This window comes from Mirounga angustirostris, unplaced genomic scaffold (assembly GCF_029215605.1).
Source record: "Mirounga angustirostris isolate CCGP_5_RB_7025 unplaced genomic scaffold, mMirAng1.0.hap1 SCAF_16, whole genome shotgun sequence".
Taxonomy (NCBI): Eukaryota; Metazoa; Chordata; class Mammalia; order Carnivora; family Phocidae; genus Mirounga; species Mirounga angustirostris.
Window position 1 is genome coordinate 13,179,063 of NW_026991724.1, and position 24,159 is coordinate 13,203,221.

General features: G+C 42.3%; 1 protein-coding gene and 1 pseudogene across 1 annotated transcript in view; one reads left to right on the top strand and one right to left on the bottom strand.

Annotated features, from left to right (window-relative positions):
* The window catches only part of HYDIN (HYDIN axonemal central pair apparatus protein), a 358,851-nt gene that overhangs the window by 39,554 nt on the left and 295,138 nt on the right, over nucleotides 1–24,159 (bottom strand). Inside the window, exons 58-68 of the mRNA XM_045890776.3 lie at nucleotides 23,351–23,468; nucleotides 17,451–17,655; nucleotides 16,505–16,740; nucleotides 14,941–15,092; nucleotides 14,663–14,852; nucleotides 10,595–10,697; nucleotides 10,095–10,373; nucleotides 8,010–8,152; nucleotides 5,375–5,593; nucleotides 2,650–2,810; nucleotides 240–337 (exon numbers count right to left, since the gene is read on the bottom strand). Coding sequence (XP_045746732.1) covers nucleotides 240–337; nucleotides 2,650–2,810; nucleotides 5,375–5,593; nucleotides 8,010–8,152; nucleotides 10,095–10,373; nucleotides 10,595–10,697; nucleotides 14,663–14,852; nucleotides 14,941–15,092; nucleotides 16,505–16,740; nucleotides 17,451–17,655; nucleotides 23,351–23,468 — 1,904 coding nt within the window. The remainder of the gene's footprint in view (nucleotides 1–239; nucleotides 338–2,649; nucleotides 2,811–5,374; nucleotides 5,594–8,009; nucleotides 8,153–10,094; nucleotides 10,374–10,594; nucleotides 10,698–14,662; nucleotides 14,853–14,940; nucleotides 15,093–16,504; nucleotides 16,741–17,450; nucleotides 17,656–23,350; nucleotides 23,469–24,159) is intronic.
* LOC123856275 (U4 spliceosomal RNA) lies at nucleotides 3,188–3,271 on the top strand (annotated as a pseudogene).

The following is a 24,159-nucleotide window of genomic DNA, read 5'->3' on the forward strand; positions in this document are numbered from 1 at the left end:
GGCCTGAAAAACAGGATTCCTAGGGCTCTGTGGCCAGGGTCCAGGCTCCAGGAGGACAGAGGTCAGCTCTTGAGTTTCTCAGGCCCGTTTGGCTCTGCAGACACCATGAGACATTTGCTCTGCTTCTCCTTGGCTACTGAGAGGGCCGTTGGAGCAGTGCTCACTGCTCCATGAACAAGGCTCTCCTACTAACTGGGGACTCAGTTCAAGCCCTGGGTTTTGCCTATCATCATGTTTACCTTGGTTATCTGGCATTGCAAAACTGACAGCCTTTGCAGTCTCTTCTGAGACCCAGTTGAATTCCAGCTGCACATTTCCTGAATTAATCAGTTCAAACCTGCAGATAGATCAGAGAATGGATTTGAGAAATGTGCTGTCAATGATGTTTTCCCTGTCTGCACATCATCTATACTGTTACTTAACTTTTTAAGTCATCACCGTGTTTCTTAAACATTTTTTCAAAAGGCAAGTTTTAAACATTTTATCTGACATCATGCATTTGCTATGTTAGTTATATTTTCTTCTAAAACACGTAGAATATATACATAGCTATATAAAAGTAAAAATATCCAAAGGTTTAGCACTGAAAATCATCTGACACACCAGTACCCTATGCAATGAGCTCTCAGCCTGCATTGCTGTAACCCTGAAACATTTCCACGAGAGAGGAATCAAAATGTGTTTCCCATGACAGTATCTTCTTTAGGTGCAAATTCCACAGTCCCTCCCTTCCTGAATCATCTCCCACCGGAAACAATGTCCCTGTGGTCAGAGGCTGTTTGACCCCGGCCTGAGATTCCTTCACTGGCTGAGACTTGTCTCAAATTCTGAATTAGTGGAGCCTTTTCTTGCCTCAAGTTTCCCTGCATCTAAGACAAGAACAGGAGATAGAAGCTTTTTCTGGAACCACTTTTAAACTTGATCACAATCACAGCAGAAGGATGAGGCCTTGACACAAGAAACTGATTGTGTTAGAGAAAGAAACACAAGTGGCTATTCCTAGTTTTAGGGAAGTGGTAGGAATTGAAAGTTTGGGAGTGGGGTGTGGTAGGGTGTAAGGATTAGGTTTCCATTATCCAATCCAGGTAGACCAGGCAGGTACATCCAAAGTCAAGTGCTTTGACTCCAGGAGCTTGTGTTTATTGTGTACAAGTATGAGCACTGGTCATTATCTTAAAGAAAATTTTTATAAAGTAGAGAAATCTTGGTGGTACAGAATACTTTTGATAAAAAAAAATTCTTGGTTTAGATTGGGATTGGAAAACTTTTTTTACAAAGGGCAAGATAGCACGTTTTTTTGGCTTTGTGTACCATAGGTCTTTGCAGCAACTACTCACTTCACTGTTGCAGCCACAGGCCACACATAAACAGTTGGGCATGGCTGTGGCCAAAAGAAACTTTATTTACAACAATAGGCAGCTGGCTGGCTTTGGTCCATGGGCCACAGTTTGCCAACCCCTGCTTTAGGTAAAATAGGTATCAGCAGAAGGTCCCCCTTCCTACCTTATCTCGTTTGGTTCTATAATAATTTGAGAGAACATGTAAAGTGTAACAAATGCAAGATGAATTGAACAAGTTAATTACTAATTCTTACAAAGTTGAAAGGTCAGTGGTTTAATTTTTGTGCTTGTAATTCTCAAAGAATAGTCTTTGTCTTTGTATATGATGCCCTCTCTGCCTAGAAGGCCCCTTTTTCTCACTCACTTCTTCACCTGGCTACCTCCTGTTCATCCTCCACAATTCAACAGGGGCACTGCTTCGTCTGGGACGTCTTCCCTTATATGCTGTCTGCTTCCTCATTCTCCCCACATCTTGGTCTGCTTTAGGTATTTTCACAGCACACACAGGACACCACCCTGCAACCATCAATTCACCTATTTTCACCCATCCCCCCACCGCCCACCATGAGCTCCTTAAGAGGGGGACCCACAAAATCCTGCATTCCCATGTGTGAGTTCACATAACTCTTTCTTTCTAAGGACAATTTTAACTTTGAATGAACTTTTTAGCTCTGTTTCCCTGGAAACCTGATAAAGGAGAAATATAAAGTTGTATCATTAGGCAACATTGTTTATAGTAAAAATGACCCCTGATTGGTAAATTGCATCTGGTCTGGGGGGAATTATAATTCCCTGGAGGGAAGCCATAGCTTTGGGGTTCTCTGAGTGTAGTGACTCTTGTAACTGGGCATGTCCCCTACAGGGATCCTAGAAGCTGTACCTATGGAAGGGTTATGAGGAGTATTGCCTTCTGTAGGCTGTGGGGCTTCGAAGCTGAGACGGACCCATTGCCATCAGTATGGACATTGCCCAACTGTGACCTGGGGTTGGGGAGAAAAGAACTGTTACTGGGTGGTGGTGTGGACTGTTACTGCAAGGACGGTCCCCACTGAAGCTGATGGCCAGATGCTGCCCCTCCTCCCCGGCGGACTGTTTTTCCTGGCCTGTATCTTGATTTCAAGTGTGAACTTCCACAGCTTTGTGGGCCTGAAGGATTCACTGCAGCCGCAGAGTTACTCTGATGTGTGCCACGCGGCTCTGATGCCTGGTATGTGCTGTTGTAGACACTGAATAAATGTGTGGTGGAGTGGGGGCAAATGATAAAATCAAAGAGCTTCTCTGTGAGGGTGGGGGGCTCTCGAGGACTCACTCAAACACTCGGGTCTGGTAAACCAGCGTTTCTTTAAAGTGCACGTTGCTTGTTTGGCATCCATACGAAGCGTAATTCACATTGGCACTGATCTGAAGATGCAGTTCTCGATAGTTCTCTTCTACTACAGAATGGGTGGGCTCAGGGTCTGTCTCTATCACCTGTAACAAAGGTGGAGCCAGTTGACTCACAGGAATAAAGGGCTGTGGGGGAGCACAGTACTATATTTTACCCATGCAAATTAACTCAAGTTCCAGAATAAATGATTCAAGCAAACCTAAATGACCCTTAAATGGGGAAGGAAACAAATTACTGAGAGTAGTAGGATTGCAGAGACATGAGTTTTTTGGTTAGATGGACTCAGAAGAAGGCAGAAGAAAGGAAATCATAAAGATAGGGACAGATATTAATGAAATCGAAAATAAATCAGAAACAGAGAGGACCAATGAAGCCAAAAATTGCTTATTTGGAATGACTTAAAAAGTCTTTGGTAAGATTGATCAAGAAAAAAATGAATAAATACAAATAACCAATATCAAGCTTTGCACAGTGGCAGTATCATAGCCAATGAGGTTTATCCGAGGCACAATTATTGCTAATTGAAAACAAATAACCAATATCAAAAATGAAAAGAAGGACATCACCACCAACCCTACAAATTTAAACAGATGATAAGAAAATATTATAAATAATTTTATGAAAATACATATGAAAACCTAGTGGAAGGGCAAATTCCTAGAAAAATAATTTAATAAAATTGACTCAAGAACAAATCAAAAGCCCGAAGAGTCCTAATACTATTAAAGAATCTGATACTAGGAAAAAAATCTTAAAGAAGACCTAAATAAAGAGATAAAATTTGTTAATAGAAAGGACAAACTAATATAAAATTGTTAATTTTTCCTAAACTGACTTACGGATGCAATCCAATTCCAATCAAGTTTCCATTAGGGTTTCCACAGTACTTGGTTTGTGGATTCCAAAATTAGATAGAAAAATAAAGGACCAAGAATAACTAAAACACTTCAGAACAAAACAGTATGGAAAAGGGACTTCCCTTCCAGATATCAAGGCTGATTGCGAAGCTACAGAAACTGAGGCAGGGTAAAACTGGCACAGAGGTAGACAAATTGACAATGAAGTAGAATGCTGAGACAAGAAACATCCTAGGTATGTATGAAGTTTAGATGACAAGGGAGCCACGGCAGATCATTAGGAAACATAAGGGCTAAACAAAAAAAGGGATTTGGCCAGGTTAGTTATCTAGATGGAAAACTATGAAATTGGATCCTTGCCTCACACCATACATAAAATCCAAGTGGGCCAAGGGCTTAAATATAAACAGCAAAGTTCTTAAACCTAAAAAAAAAATGCACATTTTTTCTTCCCTGGTAGGGAAGGGTTTAAAAATAAGACACAAAAAATAATAAATATAGAAGATGAGATTAATAAATGTGACTATATCAAAATTAAGAATTTTTTTGTTCATCAAAAGATACATCAAAGAAAGTGAAAAGATAAGCTTTAAATTTGGTGAAGATGTTTGCAGACAAATAATAGGAAGGAATAGCAGAGTTTATCAAAAATAAAATAACTCATACAAAGGACAAGCATCAGAACTGAAAAATAGGCAAAAGGCATTTATATAAGAGATAACTAGCATGGCCAATAATCATACGAAGACATATTCAACTTTATCAGTGGTTAGGGAAATGCAAAGTAGCCCCCAAATGAGACCATTTCCCATTCACTTAAATGATAAAAATCAAGGGGTCTGGCAATGCCAAGTTGTGGAGAGAGTGTGGATCAGTAAGATGCCTTTGCCAGGAGCGTACATTGGTACAGCCATTTGGAAAACATTTGGGCATTACCTTGGAAAGCTGAAATTCACATATCCTATGACTTGGCAATTTCACTTCTAAGAATATAAACTTTTGCAAATGAACACCATTTGACATGAACAATAATGTTCACAGAAACACCGTGCATGATAGCAAAATTGCAAATAATTTTCAAAAGAAGAATGAATGATAAATAATAATAATGGAATTTTATATAGCAGTGAAAGTGGGTATACTATAGCCACATGCAACAATATGGATCACAAGCAATCTAACCTTTTCAAAAACTAAAGTTAAAAACTACAACTAAACAGTATGCTTTTGAATGCATAGGTTAAAAAAAAAAGAAAAAACCAAAAACCAAGGGAATAAGTAAATGAGATTCAGGATGGTGATTGTGTTTAAGATAGGAGGCAGGGGGATGGAATGGCTGAGAAGCATACAGGTAATCCATGTTCTACTTCCTATGTTGGGTGTGAGTTCATCTCTGTTTATTCTACCATTCAAAAGAAACCAATCAAGGACTAATTAAAAGAAGGGCAGGCTTGGATCACAGATGAGATTCTGTCATGAACCAGAGATTCTAACTAATCTAATTCTGGACACCCGAGGGAAAGAGGAACTGACTGAAAGGCTAGGCACGGTGCTGTTGAAAAAGGTGGGAGGACTTGCTGCATGAGGCATCCAGACTGAAACTAAAGCTGGACGTGTGGGTCGTGGGGCTGGCAGGCGGCATGCTTGTAAGTTCAGTTTGTCACTTCTAAAATCAAGGTCAAGTAGAATGGGAAACTTTTTTTTTGTGAAGGAAGGCAATGATGAGACATTGAAGTGGAAAGCAGCAGGCCCCCAGCCATGGCAAATCTGTGCCTGATGTCCTCCCTCACCTTTCGTTTTGTAGTCAAAGTCCCGGGTGGGTTTCTGAGCACATCCACCCACTTGACCGTGCGCATGCGGTCATCCCAGTCGGGGATCTGGTCTGCAGGGAGCTGAAACGTGATCCTGGACAGCTTGCACTTGGCCCCCATCTTCTTCAGATTGATGGGCACATCTGACTTCATGGTCACCACTATGTCCTTGGCACACCCAGGGTGGAGGTGGCCAATCTGGAAAAGAGCCTGGTATTAGTAGTTTTGGGAATCCAAGCTTGAGGACTTTTGCTACCTGATGGTGATATTCTAGAGAAGGGGTAGAGCCAAAAGTCTTGGCAAAAAATACAACATTTAAACCTGCCTATGTAGATGGTCTTAAATACACACAAGAGGTTCTTAGATAGAAATACAAGCCTAAAAACAAAAGCAGCTAATATTCATCAAACTGTTACTTGCCTCAGGCACTATTCTAAACCTTTACACAATTCTGCTAATCCCCACAACAACCCTATGAGATATACAGCCATTTCCCCTATTTTATAGGCAAGGAAACTTAAAACTTTTTCATGGTCCTCCCATGAATATTGGAAGAGCTGGATTGAGCCCCCGACAGTATGGAGCCAGGTACCATGCTCTTAACTACCTGTGCTTCTTCATCAATATGACCTTTATGAATCAGGGACAGATGCACACAGTACATTAGCAGTTCTCAGAGTGTGATCAGATGACCCTTGGGACCCCTAAGACCTTTTCAGGAGTTCACAAGGTCAAAACTACTTTCATCATAATATTAAGATGTTAGTTGACTTTTTCACTCTCATTTTCTCATGAGTATACAATGGAACTTTCTAGAGGTTACATGACATACAATATTGTAGCAGATCAAATGGAAAAGCAAATAGGAGAATCTAGCTACTTCTATTAAGCCAGATATTAAAGAGATTTGTAAAACTGAAATAATGCCACTCTTCTCTCACTAATTTTTTTATTTTGGAAAACAGCCATTTTCATAAAAATATGGTATTTATATTAACATTAATGAATTTATTATTTAAAAATGGATAACTATGGACTCTGAGAAACAAACTGAGAGTTCTAGAGGGGAGGGGGTTGGGGGATGGGTTAGCCTGGTGATGGGTATTAAAGAGGGCACATATTGAATGGAGCACTTGGTGTTATATGCAAATAACGAATCATGGAACACTACCTCAAAAACTAATGATGTAATGTATGGTGATTAACTAATAAAAAAATAAAATAAATGGATAAATACATGTTTTCAGATATTCTCAGTTTTAATTGCTAATATGGTAAATATCAATAGACATAACCCACATAAGCAAAAGCTTTTTTGGGTTCCTCAATAATGTTTAATTGGGTAAAGGAGTCCTGAGTCCAGAAAGGCTGAGATTCACTGAAGTATACCAGATAAATGGGAAATCTAATTTGGTCTATAGCATAAAATCATTGATGGTTTAGCATATATAAACACATACATATATATATATATAGTAGTCCTGTCATGTTTCTGACAGATCTAAAAACTCTCCATCCACTGGAAAGTGAAGGGAGAAGAAAGCTTAGTATTTCCCAAGGCCACAAATGTTTGTGTGTGGCGGGGTGGGGGGTAATATGCACTAGTGTGTGTGCACGTGGGTGCACTAAATGGACTATCTGAAGCTTATCTGCCTGATTTGACTGACACTTTACATCCCTCCAGGAAGCAAAACTTCCTGAGAGCACTCAAATATTCAAAAGTGACAAAGGGAGTGCCTGGGTGGCTCAGTCAGTTGAGTGTCCAACTCTTATCTCAGCTCAAGTCTTGATCTCAGGGTTGTGAGTTCAAGCCCTGTGTTGGGCTCCACACTGGGCATGGAGTCTACTTAAAAAAAAAAAAAAAAGGGTGACAAAGTGGGGTCCCCTACTCTCCTTGCTCTCTTCCCCTAACTATGCTTGACAGACTTGGTGACCAAAACAGTGCAGGAGACAGTGGATACATCTGGGTATATCCATTGTCCTGGGAACTCAAAAGTGAACTATGAAAAACAACAACTAGCCAGAGACTAGATCTGCTACCACATTGTTTTAGGCCTTGTGTGACATTGAGCTTTGGTCAGCAATTCATAAAACGTGTGCTGTGAGATGCTAAAAGAAGGGGTCAGAAAATTCCAGGTAAAACAAAGGTAACTAGGTTTTAGTATGTTGCATGGCACTGGGCACCTCTAAGAGAAAGATGTAATATGCAAATTTGCTAAACCTCAGTTGTCCACAGAACCCACTACACCCATTTTAGCTTTTAGTGAACCACATTTGCAGGACTAATGCTCTAACGAACACACACCTTGGGGGACACAGGTCTGCACTCTGGGATGGGAAGACTGCGACCTGTCTTCATCCATGCAGGCTTCCATGGAATTCCTCAACATCAGCCTAGCAACCATCTCGGCAGAACTTATTCTCTGTTCTTAGACCAGAGGAGATATGAACAGTATCCTCTGGCACCTGGTCTGAGTAAGGGATGGTTCTTGGGCTGTCTCAGCTTGAGAGCCATCCATCCCATTCCATGTATTCATGGGAACAGACAGACAATCAAATTAGGGTTGGCTTATGCCTAAGGAAGTCCTGAAAAGGGTGAATGGCTTTCACTTACCTGTGGGGAAAAGGAAACTGTAGCTACAGGGGGCCATTCAAACCGTATCACGTTCACTTGGCTGTGGTTTGTGATTGTGAAGCTCACGTTATAGCTGTTTCCAATGTGGCAGTCCCCAAACTGGATGTGGTCCACCAGTGCAGCTGTGGACAGAAGCAGAAGATCCGTGAGTCCTCCCTGGCCCCCTCCTAAGGCTCACTTCCCTGAGGAGGCAGCACCTGAAAGACATGGGGCCTCACCCTCATGCATCCCTCCCTCCTTTGATGATTATTTTGGAAAAATTTGGAGTCCTTAGCTTAAGCTTTCCCTCCTTAGGAAATCTATTTGTCTACCTGTTCATCCGTCCAACCATCTATCCATCCACCTTGGCCCTCATGTCCAAGAGAAAATATAGGTCTCCAACTCCATTTGTTTGCTGAAAAAATACTATTAAGTATTAAAATAAGATGAAATACAAAAGTCCTTGTTAAACTCGAATCATAGATAATTGATGAGTAATTTTTAGTATCAGTATGTCCCATACAATATTTTGGGACACACAAATAATAAAAAGACTCTTTTTTTTTTAAATCTGAAATTCAAATTTAACAGGGACTCCTGCATCCTGATTTTCTAAACCTGGTAACTCTATTATAAGTATGAAATCTGATTTCTTTCTTTTTTTTTTGTTTTTACGATTTTATTTATTTATTTGACAGAGAAAGACACAGTGAGAGAGGGAACACAAGCAGGGGGAGTGGGAGAGGGAGAAGCAGGCTTCCTGAGGAGCAGGGAGGCTGATGTGGGGCTCGATCCCAGGACCCTGGGATCATGACCTGAGTCGAAGGCAGACGGTTAATGACTGAGCCACCCAGGTGCCCCTGGAATCTGATTTCTAAACTAGGATTCAATGCTGGCTTCTGCTTGACCCCTGACAAGAGAGATGTCACCTGGTAGCCACAAACAGGGATGAAACACTATATATACGAGGAGTGTTGATTTTAAGCCATGTCACATAGACTGTCCAATGCTACATTCTAGCATTATAATAAGGCTCCTAGAAAAATGATAATGTGTTTATAACTCACTTCATACCAATTAGCTACATATTAGGGTGCTTAACAAGTGCTTTTTTTTTTTTTTTAAAGATTTATTTATTTATTTGACAGAGAGAGACACAGCGAGAGAGGGAACACAAGCAGGGGGAGTGGGAGAGGGAGAAGCAGGCTTCCCACGGAGCAGGGAGCCCGATGCGGGACTCGATCCCAGGACCCTTGGATCATGACCTGAGCCGAAGGCAGACGCTTAATGACTGACCACCCAGGCGCCCAACAAGTGCTTTTTGATAATAATGATAAAATAAATTTTCTCCTACCCTGAAGAATATATTCAACCGAATGAAGCTGCATGCTTGGGGGACCGCAGAGGAGCACATCTTAAGCTTTAATATACATACAAGTCACCGAGGGATCTTGCTAAAATTCAGACTCGGGTTCAGTAGGCCTGAGGTGCTGGGGTGGGCTTTGCCATTCCCATTTCTAACAAGCTCCCGGGTGCTGCTAAGGCTGTGGGTCCTCAGACACTGCACTGAGTAGGGAGGCTATAGAGGATGAGGTTCTAGAGGTGGCACAAACCTATGCCTTCTTTAATTAAAGAAGCCCACGGTTTCTCTTGGAATGTCTAGGATACATGGTTCCCATGAAAGAGACAATGCCAATACAAGCCAGCTGAAAGACATGGGGAAAACTAGAGAGATACATGCTCACTTAGCTAATCTGGAATTTAAATTTTGAATTTCACTTGTTAGCTAAACTGGAATTAGCTAAAACTATAAGCTCCCCAAGGCAGAGACTCTCTTCTTACTCTTTGCAACTCCAGGGTTCAGCATAGTGCTTGGTACATGCATACTGATGCTCAATAAATGTTCCTTGAGGGAACACATGATTGAAGGCATTGTCTGAGCCATGAATGACAGGGCATACAGTTTGGAAGAGGAGATGCTTTCCTAAATTCCTAGGAAGCTGGCTGAGCTGTTATTTAAATTTCACTCTTATTTAAAACGACCTGAGCCAATAGTTGTCAATACCTCACTCATGTTTCTCTCACCTGCTACCAAGTCTTCCATAGTATTTTCCTCAATGATCTCAGAGATCTCTGGGGCCTCAGGGCTGCTGGAAACCACCAGCCCATGGATGTTGCCCAAGGTGATGTCATCCTCGTAACCCTCTCCCACCATGTGGATGATTGTCTCCTCATACTGGTTGTTGATCACTGACAAGTGTATGGTGCCTGCCATTCTCCCAACCTTCTGGGATTGGAAGACGACATCGAATCCAGCTGTGTTTCCAGGAGGAACAACCAGGGAGGCCGTGTGAGCTTTCTTTGCTGCAAAGAGAAGAGAGAGACATGAGATTTAGAACCAGGAAGATGTAACCAAAAAGATCCTGACTGAAGGGAGGGCAGCCTTAGTGTGGGAATGAGCCTTACCTAGAGAAGCCATTGGTGATGAGATCGGACATCCTAATCTGGCTGGGTCTTTATTAGTTCCCTAATACAACAGCTCCTGGGACCCATCACCCTCTAGAAGCTATACTCTCCCTACCTACCTTTTGCATGTGGTTTGTTCTCCTCTGTGATATAGATGTAGGATGTGGTGAGGGTCCCTTTCAGGGAGAAGACGCCTAGTTGGTCCCTCAGATCAACATGCAGCTGGCAGAAGGAAAGCAAGGTCAAGTGTTAAGCTTACAGGCTGCTCATGGGTTTTGAGTCTAGATTGAGTCAAGATTGAGATACGGTGCTGTTTGGGAAGTACCCAAAAAGTCATTGTGCCCAGCGCTCACTTTTTTGAATTGAATAAAATAAACATTAGACCTGGGGAGGAAAGTGAAGGTTTAGTTCAGCCCTTATTATCCAAGTAAGGAACTGGAGGTCCAGAGAGTAGAGGTGACTTTCCAGATCACCTAGCAACGTAGTGTCAAAATGGGCTTGCCAAGGCCTCTGCTATTGACAGAGGCAGCTGTAAAATATACTCTAGACTAATAAAATGGGAATGAATACTCATCATGCTATAAAGGCTTACATAAATATGAGTTCCTAAAAACCAGTATCTCCTAGGTGGTAATGCATCAGTTGCCTGATAACGTCATATTGAGCAGCTTGCTGAGTTAAAAAGAAAACCAAAGTGGGATTCTGGCTTGGGTGGAGAAAAGGGATGTTTTCTGGACCACCATAGCTGATGCAAAAACTAAAGCCATATATCTGATTTTAGGTATGAGAAATCAGCAGACAGTTTTAGAAGATAGTCATGCTAGTACCATCATAAATACAATTGAACAATATAAGAAATGAGGCCAAAAGAAGAAAGAAATAGTGATACTACATAGGAAGCTTCTGACATAAAAAATAATTATATGTTTAGAAACAATCTTAGTAAGAAACTATACGGAAGAGTCATATGAAAAAAATTGACATAATAAAAAAATCTAGGTAAATGGATGGGAATTCTAAATGTTGCTCCTGAGAGCCCATACTCTAAAAGTAGAAATTCTTGGGGCGCCTAGGTGGCTCAGTCGTTCAGCGTCTGCCTTTGGCTCAGGTCATGGTCCCAGGATCCTGGGATCGAGCCCCGCATCGGGCTCCCTGCTCGGCGGGAAGCCTACTTCTCCCTCTCCCACTCCCCCTGCTTGTGTTCCTGCTCTCGCTGTCTCTCTCTGTCAAATAAATAAAATCTAAAAAAAAAAAAAAAAAAAGAAAAAGAAATTCTTCCCAAATAATTCACAGGATTCCCAATTGGATTTTTTGAGGAACATTATAAAATGACGTCTGAAATTCATCTGAGAGAATAGATATGTAAAAATTGTTAAGAAAAATTAGAAAAATGGGGAATGGGTAAGCAGGAATTTATTAAACTAGATGCTAGAACATTTTATAAAGCTACAGTAATGGAAAAAATGCAGGTAACAATGAAAACAAAGTAGGTAATGGGGACTCAAAACAAACAAAAAAATAGGACAACAACAACAAGACCAACAGACTTTTTAAAGCATCACAGAGCTAAGAAGATAATGAAGAGTAGCCAGACCAAGATCTGGGAGAGCATGGGAAACCAGAGAGTCTAGCCTACATTTCTGGGCTGTTTTTGACTTCGAGTGTTTGCTAGTCTAGAAGAGGTATGTGGGAGGCTCTTTGTCCTCTGACTTTCTTTGTTTAACACTTTCACTTTGTGTTGTGTTTTTGAGGGCCTCTTGGTGTTAAGAGGGCAAAAGTCTTGTGAAAGGTGGGTGTTTTCTTTCCTGTAGATTGGGACCCCAAAAGACCTGCTGAGAGGACCAAACCCAGCTCCCCCAAGGGTAGAAATCCTGCTCCGAGTCATATCCAGGAAATATCAAGCCCTAAAACTAATTTTAGATGATCCTTAGTTTCTAAATGTCCCAAAGTACTTGGCAGAAACAAATGAAAACTGTCTCTAAAGAAAAAGAACATCATCCTTAGTGTTATTTCTAAATAATTCTTCAAGTATAATACTCAACACAGGATTGAAGATAACCAGGCACACGAGGAGAAAGGACAACATGGCAAAAATGAGCAGAAATAGCAGATATCAGAAAAAGACCCACAGGAAATCCAGATTTTGGAATGACCAGGTATAGATGTCAAAATGGTTGTGATTACTATGTTCAAGAAATAAAGCCAAGTCTGACAATTTTATCACAAAACCAGAAATCTTAAAAACTGATGATGTGTATTTGAAAAGGTGCCTAATAGAACTTCTAGAACTGAAAAATGTAATAACTTAACTCAATGGAAGGTTTAATAACAGATTAGATACAACTAAAGGGAAAGTTAATGAGCTGAAGATAGGTCCCAAGAAATTATGCAGAATGGAGCCCAGAGAAAAATGGATGGAAAATGCAGTGAGTGGTGAGAACAGAGAGGGAACGGGGGAAGGTCTTCCACACACTGAATTGGCCTCCCAGAAGGAGAGATGAGACAGAATGGAATAGGAGCACTATTTCAAGACGTGTTTGGAATTTTCCAAAAGTGACTGAAGACATCAATTGCAGAATCAAGAAGCCTGGTGAATTCCAAGAGGGATAAATGCAAAGAAATCCATACCTAGGCACATCATAACGAAACCGCAGAAGACGAACACAAAGTGAAAGTGTTAAACAAAGAAAGTCAGAGGACAAAGATCACCTTAAGAGAACATGGTAGACATAGCTGACGTCTCAGCAGCGACAGCGGACACCAGAACACACTGGGATGAAAGCTCTCATTCACCGAGAGAGAACAACTGCCAGCTGAGAGGTCTATAGCCAATAAAAATGACATTGAAATCGCAGACTCGATCCTAGGACGCTGGAATCATGACCTGAGCCAAAGGCAAACGCTTAACGACTGAGCCACCCAGGCGCCCGAAATGGAGATTTTTCAAATACAAGCTGAGAGAATTCGCCACCAGCAGACCTGCACTGAGGAAACAATACATGCTATTCTTCAGGGGGTAGGCAAAGGATCTCAGATGGACAGATGGATATGGAGGAGTGAAGTGCAATAAAAATGATAAGTCTGTGGGTCAATCTAAATGAGCCTTAACTATGAACAACAAAACCCAACAGTGAGGGGCGCCTGGGTGGCTCAGTCGGTTGAGCGTCTCCTCTCGGTTCAGGTCATGATCCTGGGGTCTTAGGTTCGAGCCCCAAATCGGGCTCCCTGGTCAGCAGGGAGTCTCCTTCTCCCTCTGCCTCTGCCCCTCTGTCCCTGCTCGGGCTCTCTCGCTTTCTCTCTCTCTCTCTCAAATAAATAAATAATCTTTAAAAAAAAAAACCCAACAAGACAGTAAGAACATGTTGTAGGGTTTAAAATGTAGAGAGAATCCAAAGCCTCCCGCGAGTTGTCCTTACTCTACCCTTCTATTTTTATCTCCCGCTGCTCTTCTATCCCCTGTGCTCTCACGGAGCTGGGTGCTTACTAGTTCCTGTTTTGTACTGGACACATTTTTTGCTTCTGTGCCTTTGTCTGAATAGTTTTCTTTCTCCAGCTGGGATGCACTCAGTGCCATGCCCCCTTCCTGAAACCCAATTGTCCTGCAATGCCCAGCTTCCATGTCATTTTATAGTGAAATTTTCCTTGATTCCCCTAGATGGGAGTAGATCATTTTCAAAAGTCCTACAGTTCTTTGTAGAACCCTTACACAATTTATTACTTTCTTTTTTTTTTTTTGGTAAAATAAGGATGTTAACAGAAAAAAAAAATAAAAACACTATTTAATTGCTGAACCAAGAGTCCCTTGAGATGTGGCATCTCTCACTCCTACTGAGGTTTCTTTGGTTTCTTCCTTATTAAAAATGCAGTGTTCATTACAGAAAAAAGGGAAGGATAAAGAAGACACCAAGAATACCCATAGTCCTCCCCACTCAGCTCAGGGTACATCCCTGCACACTGCTTCACATAGTAACTATCAGTGAGCTGTGTAATCTGCTTTCTTATACTCCTTGAAGGGCAGACACTATGGCTGACTCAGCTCTGCATGTCCCACGTCTTACACAGGTTAATGTATGAGGAACATCAGAGAAGTCCTAGTAGATCAGGGATGGCAGAGACCTCAATGTTAAAAGTCTTACTTCTGAGTCATTCTTCTCCCTTTCCATCCCATACTTCACCTCTCGCAGTACCTGGGCGGGGATGGTGCCATTGTTCTTGAGGATGAGAGGCAGCTTCTCTGACTGACCAAGCAGAAGCCTCCTGAAGAGGAGCAAGGGGTTTCCATATTGGTTGCAGAGAACTGGCCGCACTATGGTCACCCGAGGGAGGTTCCCTTCCCCAACGATATCAAACACAAGGCTTCGGTTCCTGGTCAGGTTGCTGCAGGGAACAGGACGATGGAGGCCTGTCAGCCTGGTGTGCCAGGAATGACATTCCATCCTCAGCCTGCAGGAGAGGGGGCTGGTACCTAGGCAAGCCATCCAACGTAGCCTCGAAGATACACTGGTAGGTCTGCATGGTCTGCGGGGTGAAGGTCACCGTGGCAAAGGCATGTGAGCGGCTGGCAACACACATCTTATTAGGTTCCACGTCAAAAATATCAGTGATTCGGGCAATAAGCTGGGGAGGGAGAGCAGGGATTAGGGTGTGTTAGCACTTTATCTGTCCCCATTTTGTGGCAGTGTTTTGGGAAGACTGTAGGGACTGTAGGGACCCCAGCAAGGCCTCAAAAGGGTTTTTTCATTCTTAAGGGTGGCAAGTGGGATTCAAGACTGGCTATCCCCTCTTGTTTTTAAGCAGAAGGCACTAAGGTTTCTTTGCTCTTTTCAAAGGACAGTCTGCAAATTAGGGAGGAAGAAAAAATATATATCTACAAATCCCCTGGTAAAAACCTATCTTTGAGAAATCAGGCTTGCTCCCTTTTTATGTTTTTAGTGCAGAACAGGAAGAAAGCTGCCCCGTGAGGTCCAGAAAAAGGTCAGAGAGTAATGCCTGGATGTCACCAGGGCCTGAGAGAAGTCATAAAAGGGATGAGATAGTCTTCCAACCCTACCCCTCTGTGGTGACAGTCCCCTGGGAACACACACACACACACACACACACACACACACACACACACACTCTCTCTCTCTCTCTCTCTCTCTCTCTCCCCCCCCGCCCCGAAGCTCTAGACTAGGCCACCCCTGCAGTGGTCTCCCTGCCACCATCGGCCACGTGAACAATGTCAGCTAAGTGGGAGTGGGAGCTAAGATTCCCCCTTTGGGCAGAGGACGAAAGCAGCCGCAGTGAGACTAGGCCGTATTTGCAGCGCATCTGATAGGCTATTGACTGAGCCCTCTCTCTTGGTAGCCTGAATTTTCTGTTCCATTGTGAGGAAAAAGGATTTCAGTGTGGCCTGACTTGGAGAGGAAGGGAGCTCTGAACCTATAGGCCTTGAGATGGGCACTTATTATTTACCTTGTACGTGGATGAAGCTTGGCTTTAAATGTAGCCCTGTATCCCTAGGCTTCATTTCCCTAACTGTAAGATGAGGAGAGTACTACAAAGTCTGATCATACAAACTTTCTGTGAGGATGAACTGAGGTAATATATGTAAATAATTTAACACAGTGCCTAGCATGCAGCTGGGGTCAGTAAATGTTCATCGTTTCTCCTTGCCCTTGTAATCTGACATCCCCCAAATCCTCCTTACCAGAAAGATGGGCAACACGAGAGAGCCTGCCTGAGATGGCACTTGCCTTTGGCTCACCCCACCATGCTTCATCTATTCCATGCCTACCTGAGTGTTTGATGGATGAGCGAGTTGCTCATTGCTGTGTATCACTTTAAAACCAAGAGGAGGCACCCACTGGGACAAATGTCTGGCTCTTGGCCTAGGGGAAACCACCCAGTGACCTCATGTGACTTCCAGCAGGGCCTGAGAGCCAGATAATCCCCACTCAGGTCTAGCAGTGCTAGAGCAGGTTTTCTAAGAGCTCTTTCCAAGGATTCATGCCAACCACAGTGGGCTAGGGCCATTTGGGGCTGCTTACCTTGTTGGAGATGGGCTTAACTACGATGTTCACATCACAGGCAATCTTTCCCACGTTGCTGATCTTGAACCGAGCCTTGGCCTGATGACCCACCAGGACGTTGCAGAAGATGAACTTGTTCTCATCCTCCACAAAGAGCCCCCCATTCTCTATGGTCTGTAGGATGTTGAGCAGAGTGGTGCTGCTACAAATCTGGTGCTCTTCAAATATCAAGGCATTGTTGTCAGTCACAAAGGCTGGGGAGAATGAGAGACGAGGCCTGATAGCCCAGTTCCTGCTTTCTGTAATTGCTAATGTGAAGAATTGGATTCTGACGGAGGATGGTCGTAGAGGACGTGTAGGGGAATTCACACAAGCGGGTGGGAGTGATGGTACAAATTCTATCTTCTCTTCCTTTTCTGTACTGCTCTTGTTGGTTGTCAGACCCCAACCATATGTTCCTCCCAGTAGTAAGGAGAGGTTAGATCCGGGATCTGGGGTGGGCTTAGGAAGGAAGGGGGCATTTGGCCCATGTTGGTGCGAGGCTGTGTGCTGCCTATAGTCAAAGCAAGAGGAGTTCTCTCTGCGCTTTACCTGAATCTTGCTTAATTAAAGTTAGAGTATGCACAGTCACTGACCATTGTTCTCTGTGCATATGTTGCCCACAGGGAATGGCCGGATTCAGTGTTCCTGGGTCCTATGCCATATCCCATTACACCATGATTCCCAGATAATACTATTTGTCTGAGAATCCTGGACCAAACTCAGGAAGACTAGGAGCTTAAAGCTGCACATCTTTTAGGTATAGATGCCTGGTAAGTCTTTAAGGAAAAATATGGCTGAAGACGCTAGAGGAAGTTCTAAGGACCCAAAGGAAGTAGTGCGGCCATATCTGCTCAACATGTGCGTGGTGGGAGGGGGAGGGTCTTTTAAGGGGAGGGTGCTGTCCAATCTGAGTGCCCGGTACCTGGTAGACAGGCTTCGGCCAGCAAGCTGTAAGGAATGCCCGCAGGCTGGTCTCTTGGGTCTCGGTCAGATATATCGATCGCTATGAATTCCTCACACCTTCCCACGGGGTCAGCCACGCAGTCGACAGTGATGACCTGCGTTCCTCCGGAGGGGATGGAGCCAAACCCAGGGTACACGGTGAACATGCCGTGGGTGAAGCGCGCCTGCAGAAAGGGGAGGAGGCAGAGTGAGTGACAGAGCCTGAGCCCTTCCACTGGAGTTGTGAGATGGGAGTTGAGAGGGGCCCGTGGGGCCTCTCTCCACAGGCGCTCTCTGAGCCCCAGCTTTCTCCTGGAGGCAGGGAGGGCCTGGGGAATCTTCAGGGATGGGCTCCCTCAGTTCTTCCTTCTCTGCACATTTCTTCTGACCGACTGTGACTGAATGGGAGCTGAAGGAAACAGACATATTCCACATCACACAACTCTTACCCAGATGGGAATCTCCTGGCAGAGGGGTGCAGACAGAGCTCTGGTAGAGGTTGTAGATTTCGGAGTCAGATACTCATGAGTTTGAATCCCACCCCTGCTATATTTTAACTGTTTGACCTTGGACAAGTGACTTCTCTGAGTCTCAGTTTATCCATGAAATGGGGCTAAACCCCCTACCTTGAATCACTGGAGGCTTCAAAGGAAAAAATGTGTGTGAGACACTTCACATAGCCTCTGGCACAGAATTAGTGCTCAAAAAATGGGATATTATCATGCACTCCTCTGGTTCCTAGGAGCTTCCTTCCTCTTCTTCCCCCCACACCCAGCTTCATTGACATGTAATTGACATAAGACATTGTATAAGTTTAAGGCTACAATATGCTGATTTGATGCTGGAATATACCACAATAAGGTTAGTTAACATCTATCAATCAGCTCACATAATTACCGTTTTTTTGGGTGATGAGAATGTTTATGATCTACTCTCTCAGCAACTTTCAAGGATATAATATAGTACTGTTAACTAGAGTCACCATGCAAATATTAGATCCCGAGAACTTACTCATCTTGTAACTGGAAGTTTATACCCTTTGACCAACATCTCCCCATTCCCCCAACCACTCCCAGATCCTTGTGATCACATTGGGCTGAGGATAATCCAGGACAATCTCCCCCCATCTCAAGGTTCTTAATAAAATCATATCAACAAAGTTGATCACCTTAATCAATCAGGGAGGTGCAAATCAACATCACAATGAGATACCACCTCATACCTATTTGAATGGCTGGTGTCAAAATTATTATTGTGCACTGCTGGTGGGAATATAAATTGGTGACAAGGAGAAGGTTTGGATAATAAGAATATGGTTGAATGTTGTCTAAAGGAGCTAAGTCACACTGAAGTCAAAGAACAGCTGGAAAGGGTGGACTCAAAACAACAAGTAGGGAGAAAGGAATGGTGGTCAGTGAAAGGAATCTTAGAAATCAAGAGTTCAGAAACACCTCAGTTCCCTTTGATGCAAGATCCAGGCTGTGACCTTGAGAGTGAAGTGCCAAGGTGGGAGAGCAGACAAGGTCATTGGAACTGAAAGGTAGGGTGTTAAAGAGAGGCTGCTTCACTGAAGAAGGCAAAACAAGCAAAAATGAACAAACCCCCCCCAAACCCAAACATACATATATTAGAAGGGATGAGAGTTATAGAAACATATGTAGAAAATGATGTATGTTAATTAAATAGAAGGCTTCTGTTGAAGAAGAAAATACTTGAGAAGACATAAAAACCAACATGTAGAAAATTCAGTCCAAATGCAGTCAATAATTATTGATGTCCAGAGAGTGCAGAGTATCTACTTTCTCTTCTTTTTGCCTTCAATGCTCATGTGGTAGCTGGAGCTGCAGCTGCCATCTTGGAACCATGAGGAAAAGTCAAGAGACTCACACAGACTTCAATAAGCCTCTAAGCCAACACAAGCAACGGCCTACCTTATATCTTAGGCGAACTATAAGAGACTCTTAACTCTAGAAAACAAACTGAAGGTTGCTGGAGGGGAGGTGGGTAGGGGGATGCGGTAACTGGGTGATGGGCATTAAGGAGGGCACTTGATGTAATGAGCACTGGGTGTTATATGCAACTGATGAATTACTAAATTCTACCCTTAAACTAATAAAAAAAGAAAGTAAAAAACCCCATATCCTATCTGTTTAGACCACTAATATTGGATTTTCTGTTACTTGTAGCTAAACACAATCCTAATACACAAGCAAGTCTTCCTCCTCTATGAAGCCTTCAATGACTTTTAACAGTTACCAGGAACAGTAGGACCTCATTCCTTCACCTTTCTGGAGCTTCTCCATCCACACACACCTCAATTATAGTATTTACCATGTTGTTGATCAATTGCTTATTTACCCTCTGCCGAAAATATTTCTTCTACATCCATTTAGAATCATATTAGTGTTATAATGTTTGCTTTAATTGATAAACCTTATTTAGAAAACTCGAAGAGAAGGGAAGTCTATTGAATTTACACACATAATTGCCTGCCATGTTTTTACTTCCTTCTTGATGTTTCATAATTCCTTCTTTTTTTTTTAAAGATTTAAAAAAAGATTTATTTATTTGAGGGGGTGAGGGAGAAGGGCAGAAAGAGGAGAGACAGAATCTCAAGCAGACTTCCCGCTGAGTGTGGAGCTCAAAGTGGGGCTCCATCTCACAACCCTGGGATCATGACCTGAAACAAAATCAAGAGTTGGATGCTTAAATGACTGAGCCACCCAAGATTTTTTTTCAAGAAATCTCTAACCCCAACGTGGGGCTTGAACTCATGACCCTGAGATCAAGAGTCACACATGCTCTACTGATTGAGCCAGCCAGCTGCCCCCATAATTCCTTCTTTTATTATTTACTTTTTGTTCAGAGAAACTTCCTTTAGTCAGTCTTTTAGGAGAGACCTGCTGGTAACAAATTACTTTTCCTTCATTCGAGAATGTTTTATTTGTCCATTTATTTCTCAGGCATATTTTTGGTGTATGTAAGATTTGGGATTCACAGTTATCTGCTTCCTGCACTTGCAAAATGTTGAGACACTTTCTTCTGGCCCTATGGTTTTTGATAAGAAATCTGCTGTCATTCAAATAGTTTCCTTCCTATATGTAGGGTGTCTTTCCTCTTTTACTGGTTTTAAGATTTTTTGTCTTTAGTGTTTAGAAGTCTGACTATGATGTGTGTGGGTTTGGATTTATTTAGATTTGTCCTATTTGGGATTGCCCTGATTCTTGAATCTATAGGTTTACATCTTCTGCTAAATTTGGGAAGCTTTCAGTCATCATATCTTTGAGTACCTTTTCAGCCCAACCCTATTTCTTCTTTTCTTTTTTTTTTTTTTTAAAGATTTTATTTATTTTTTTGACAGAGAGAGACATAGCGAGAGCAGGAACACAAGCAGGGGGAGTGGGAAAGGGAGAAGCAGGCTTCCCGCAGAGCAGGGAGCCAGATGTGGGACTCGATCCCAGGACCCTGGGATCATGACCTGAGCCGAAGGCAGATGCTTAATGACTGAGCCACCCAGGTGCCCTTCTTTTATTTTTTTAAAGTTTATTTATTTATAATCTCTACCCTCAACGTGGGGCTCAAACTCACGACCCAGAGATCAAGAGTCACATGAGAACGTTCTCTACCAACTTAGCCAGCCAGGTGGCCCAGCCCAACCCTATTTCTTACCTCTTTCTGGAACTCTGATGACAAGGATATTAAATTTTTTCCATAGGTCCCTCAGGGTCTGTTCATTTTTTTATTCATTAGACTCAAATAGATTTTTCCAATAGAACTCAGAGTTTATTTTCTCTCTTGTTTAGATTGGGGAGAATAAGGGCTTCCCAAAGATGTCCACATCCTAATCCCTGGAACCTGTGAATATGTTACCTTACATGGAAACAAACTTTTTTGATATGACTAAATTAAGAACCTTGAGATGGGGAGATTATCCTGTATTACCCTGAAACCAGTGTGATCACAAGGGTCCTTATATATGGAAGAAGCAGGCCTAAGAAAGTTAGAGGGGGACGTGACTATGGAAAAGGCTTGAGTCATGTGATGTGAGAAGAACTTGATCCACCATGGCTGGTTTTGAGGATGGAGGAAGGAAATCATGAACCGAGTAAGACAGGTGTCCTCTAGAAGCTAGAAAAGGTAATGAAGTGGATTCTCTCCAAAGTCTCCAGAAAAGAATACAGCTTTGCCAATACCTTGGTGTTAGCCCAGTGAGACCTAGGTCAAGCTTCTGACCTACAGAAGTATAAGCTAAAAACTTTGTGTTGTCCTAAGCCACTACATTTGAGGTAATTTGTTATGAGAGCAATAGGAAAGAGAGATAGCAATTTCTATTGTTCTGTCTTCAAGTTCATGAGTTCTTTCCTCTGTCCCCTTCATTCTCTTGTTGAACCCACCAACTGAGTTAACTTTTGGTTATTTTTTCACTTCCAAAATTTCCATTTGGTTCTTTATATCTTCTCTTGCTTTGCTGAGAACTAACTACGTTTTCACTAGTTCCAAGCATGTTTGTGATTGCTCTTTGAAGCATTTTTATGTTGGCTGCTGTCTGATCTTTGTCAGTAATTCTAACAGTTATATCAATGCTGACACCTATTGTCTGTCTTTTTCCAGTTTGAGATCTTCCCAGTTTTTGGTATGATGCATGATTTTGATTTGAAACCTGAGAATTTTAGCTATTATGAGACTCTGGATCTTATTTAAATCTTCTGTTTGAGCGGGCCTGCTCTGACACTGCTCTGGCAAGGGATATGGGAGCACTGCCTCATTGCTGCCAGGTGGGGGTGGTGGTCCTGATTTCCCACTTGGACTTCTCACAACTGCCTGACAGGGGTGGCAGTTCCTGTTGCCCACTAGTCCTAGACAGATACCTCCCTGGTGGGGAGGGGTAGAGTGCCTTGCTGCTGTTCTGCTGGTGCCTTAGGGTAGGGAGGCCCATTGTGGGGGAGGGAGGGACATCTCATTACCATTGGGTTGGGGTGGAAGTCAAGGCTTCCCACGTGGTGGCTTCATTGACAATGATGGAGGTGGGAGGGGATAATGAAAGCTCTAGCTCCCTACTGGGCATTCTTGAACACAACAGGGGGTTGGGGCACCTCATGACAGCTTGGATAGAGTAAAAATCTAGACTCCCCAATGGTCTTTGCTAGCAGGAATTGGGTAGGGCCACAAAGATTTTCCTGTTGCATTTGACTGTAATAGAATAGTTCTTATCTGAAAGTTTTCTATCTTGCTAGGCTCCTCTTTTCCTGGTCCTTTGGCTAGTAGGAGCAGGCTTTTTGGGGGCTTTTTTTTTTGGTCTCCGTCTATTGATGTTTCTCGGTTGCTGGCTCCTTTAGCACCCAGTTTTAGATCTATGAAGCAAAAAGGAAACTCAGGGAACTCACCATTGTGATGTTCATTGGTCCCAAGGACCCTAGCTGGTCTGATTTTTTTTCTCCCTACCTTTTAGGCTTCTAACATTTGTTTTGCACGTGATGTGCAGGGTTTTTATTTGTCCTTAGTTGGGCAGAATAAAGAAAGGTATATCTACTTCATCTTACTAGAGCAGAAATCTTAAAATCTGCTCTTATTTAAGCCAGTCCAAATGGGCTTTGTTTCTTATAAACAAATGATTATTGATTAAAATATATATGAAGAGCTGAAACTTAATTTTAAGGCAATGAGAGCAAATGAAGGTTTTAAAACAGAAGAGGATCTCCAAATTAAAAGTCAACGCCTTGCCTGAAAATGAAAGTGATATTTCAACAGAACTAGTATTCCTGTCACAGTAGGTTCAGATCCTGTTAGCCTAGGGAGGTATCTGTTGCAAGAACTAGGCAGGAGGGAACTAGTTGGAAGGTGGCCTTACAGGGTTCCTTTGAGAAGGAAAAGGGTGCTCACCTGGCTTGTGATGTTTACTTCTTTCTGAACAGCATCAGAGAACTTAGTTGCTTTGGAAGGGCTAGCTTTGTAGAAGTTCTCGCTTTCCCGGGATCTTGCATGTCTAACATGGCTGACTCTGATTAAAGAAGCAAGAGTACACCCTCAGGTTGGGGTGGTGACATTAAATACCATCTGTCAGCTAATTGTATGGTCTTTTCTCTTAGGAATGGGGGAGATAGCCAAGGGGGCATCTGGGAAAGTCAGCTTATTTATCATTAGCCAACCTCATTTAACAATTGTACAAAAACTATGTAGTCATTGGACTTATTAAATATGATTCATAAGGACACTGAAAATTACTGCAAGAAAACAATAATGTATGTTTACTTGAGTTCTCTGGAAAGAAGTGTGTGAAAATTATTTATAGAAAATCATCTGTAGAAAAATCTTTAACCTGATCTTACTTTAAAAAATGAAATGTCAAATAAATTTAAATTCTGTCCCTTTTCTTCACATTTATAGTCATGGTGTTTTCAAACTGAGTTTAAGCAATAGCTCAAACATAGGTTCTGGTAGCTGTTTACTTCACTTGAAGCTCGTTTACCCAATAATTAGTTTGTCTAGAGGCCAGTTAACCTACCACGTCAAATGCATTTGAGGTGCAATCTTAAACTTTTGAGAGTTTTATATAGTTCAGCATTTACTTGCTTAATGACCAGAACAACTAAAAAGTTCAACCCCCTTTTAATATTTTGCATTAATTTGTACACACTAAGATAAAAAACAAATTATAATTAAAAACAATTTAAAGCAAATACAAATACATC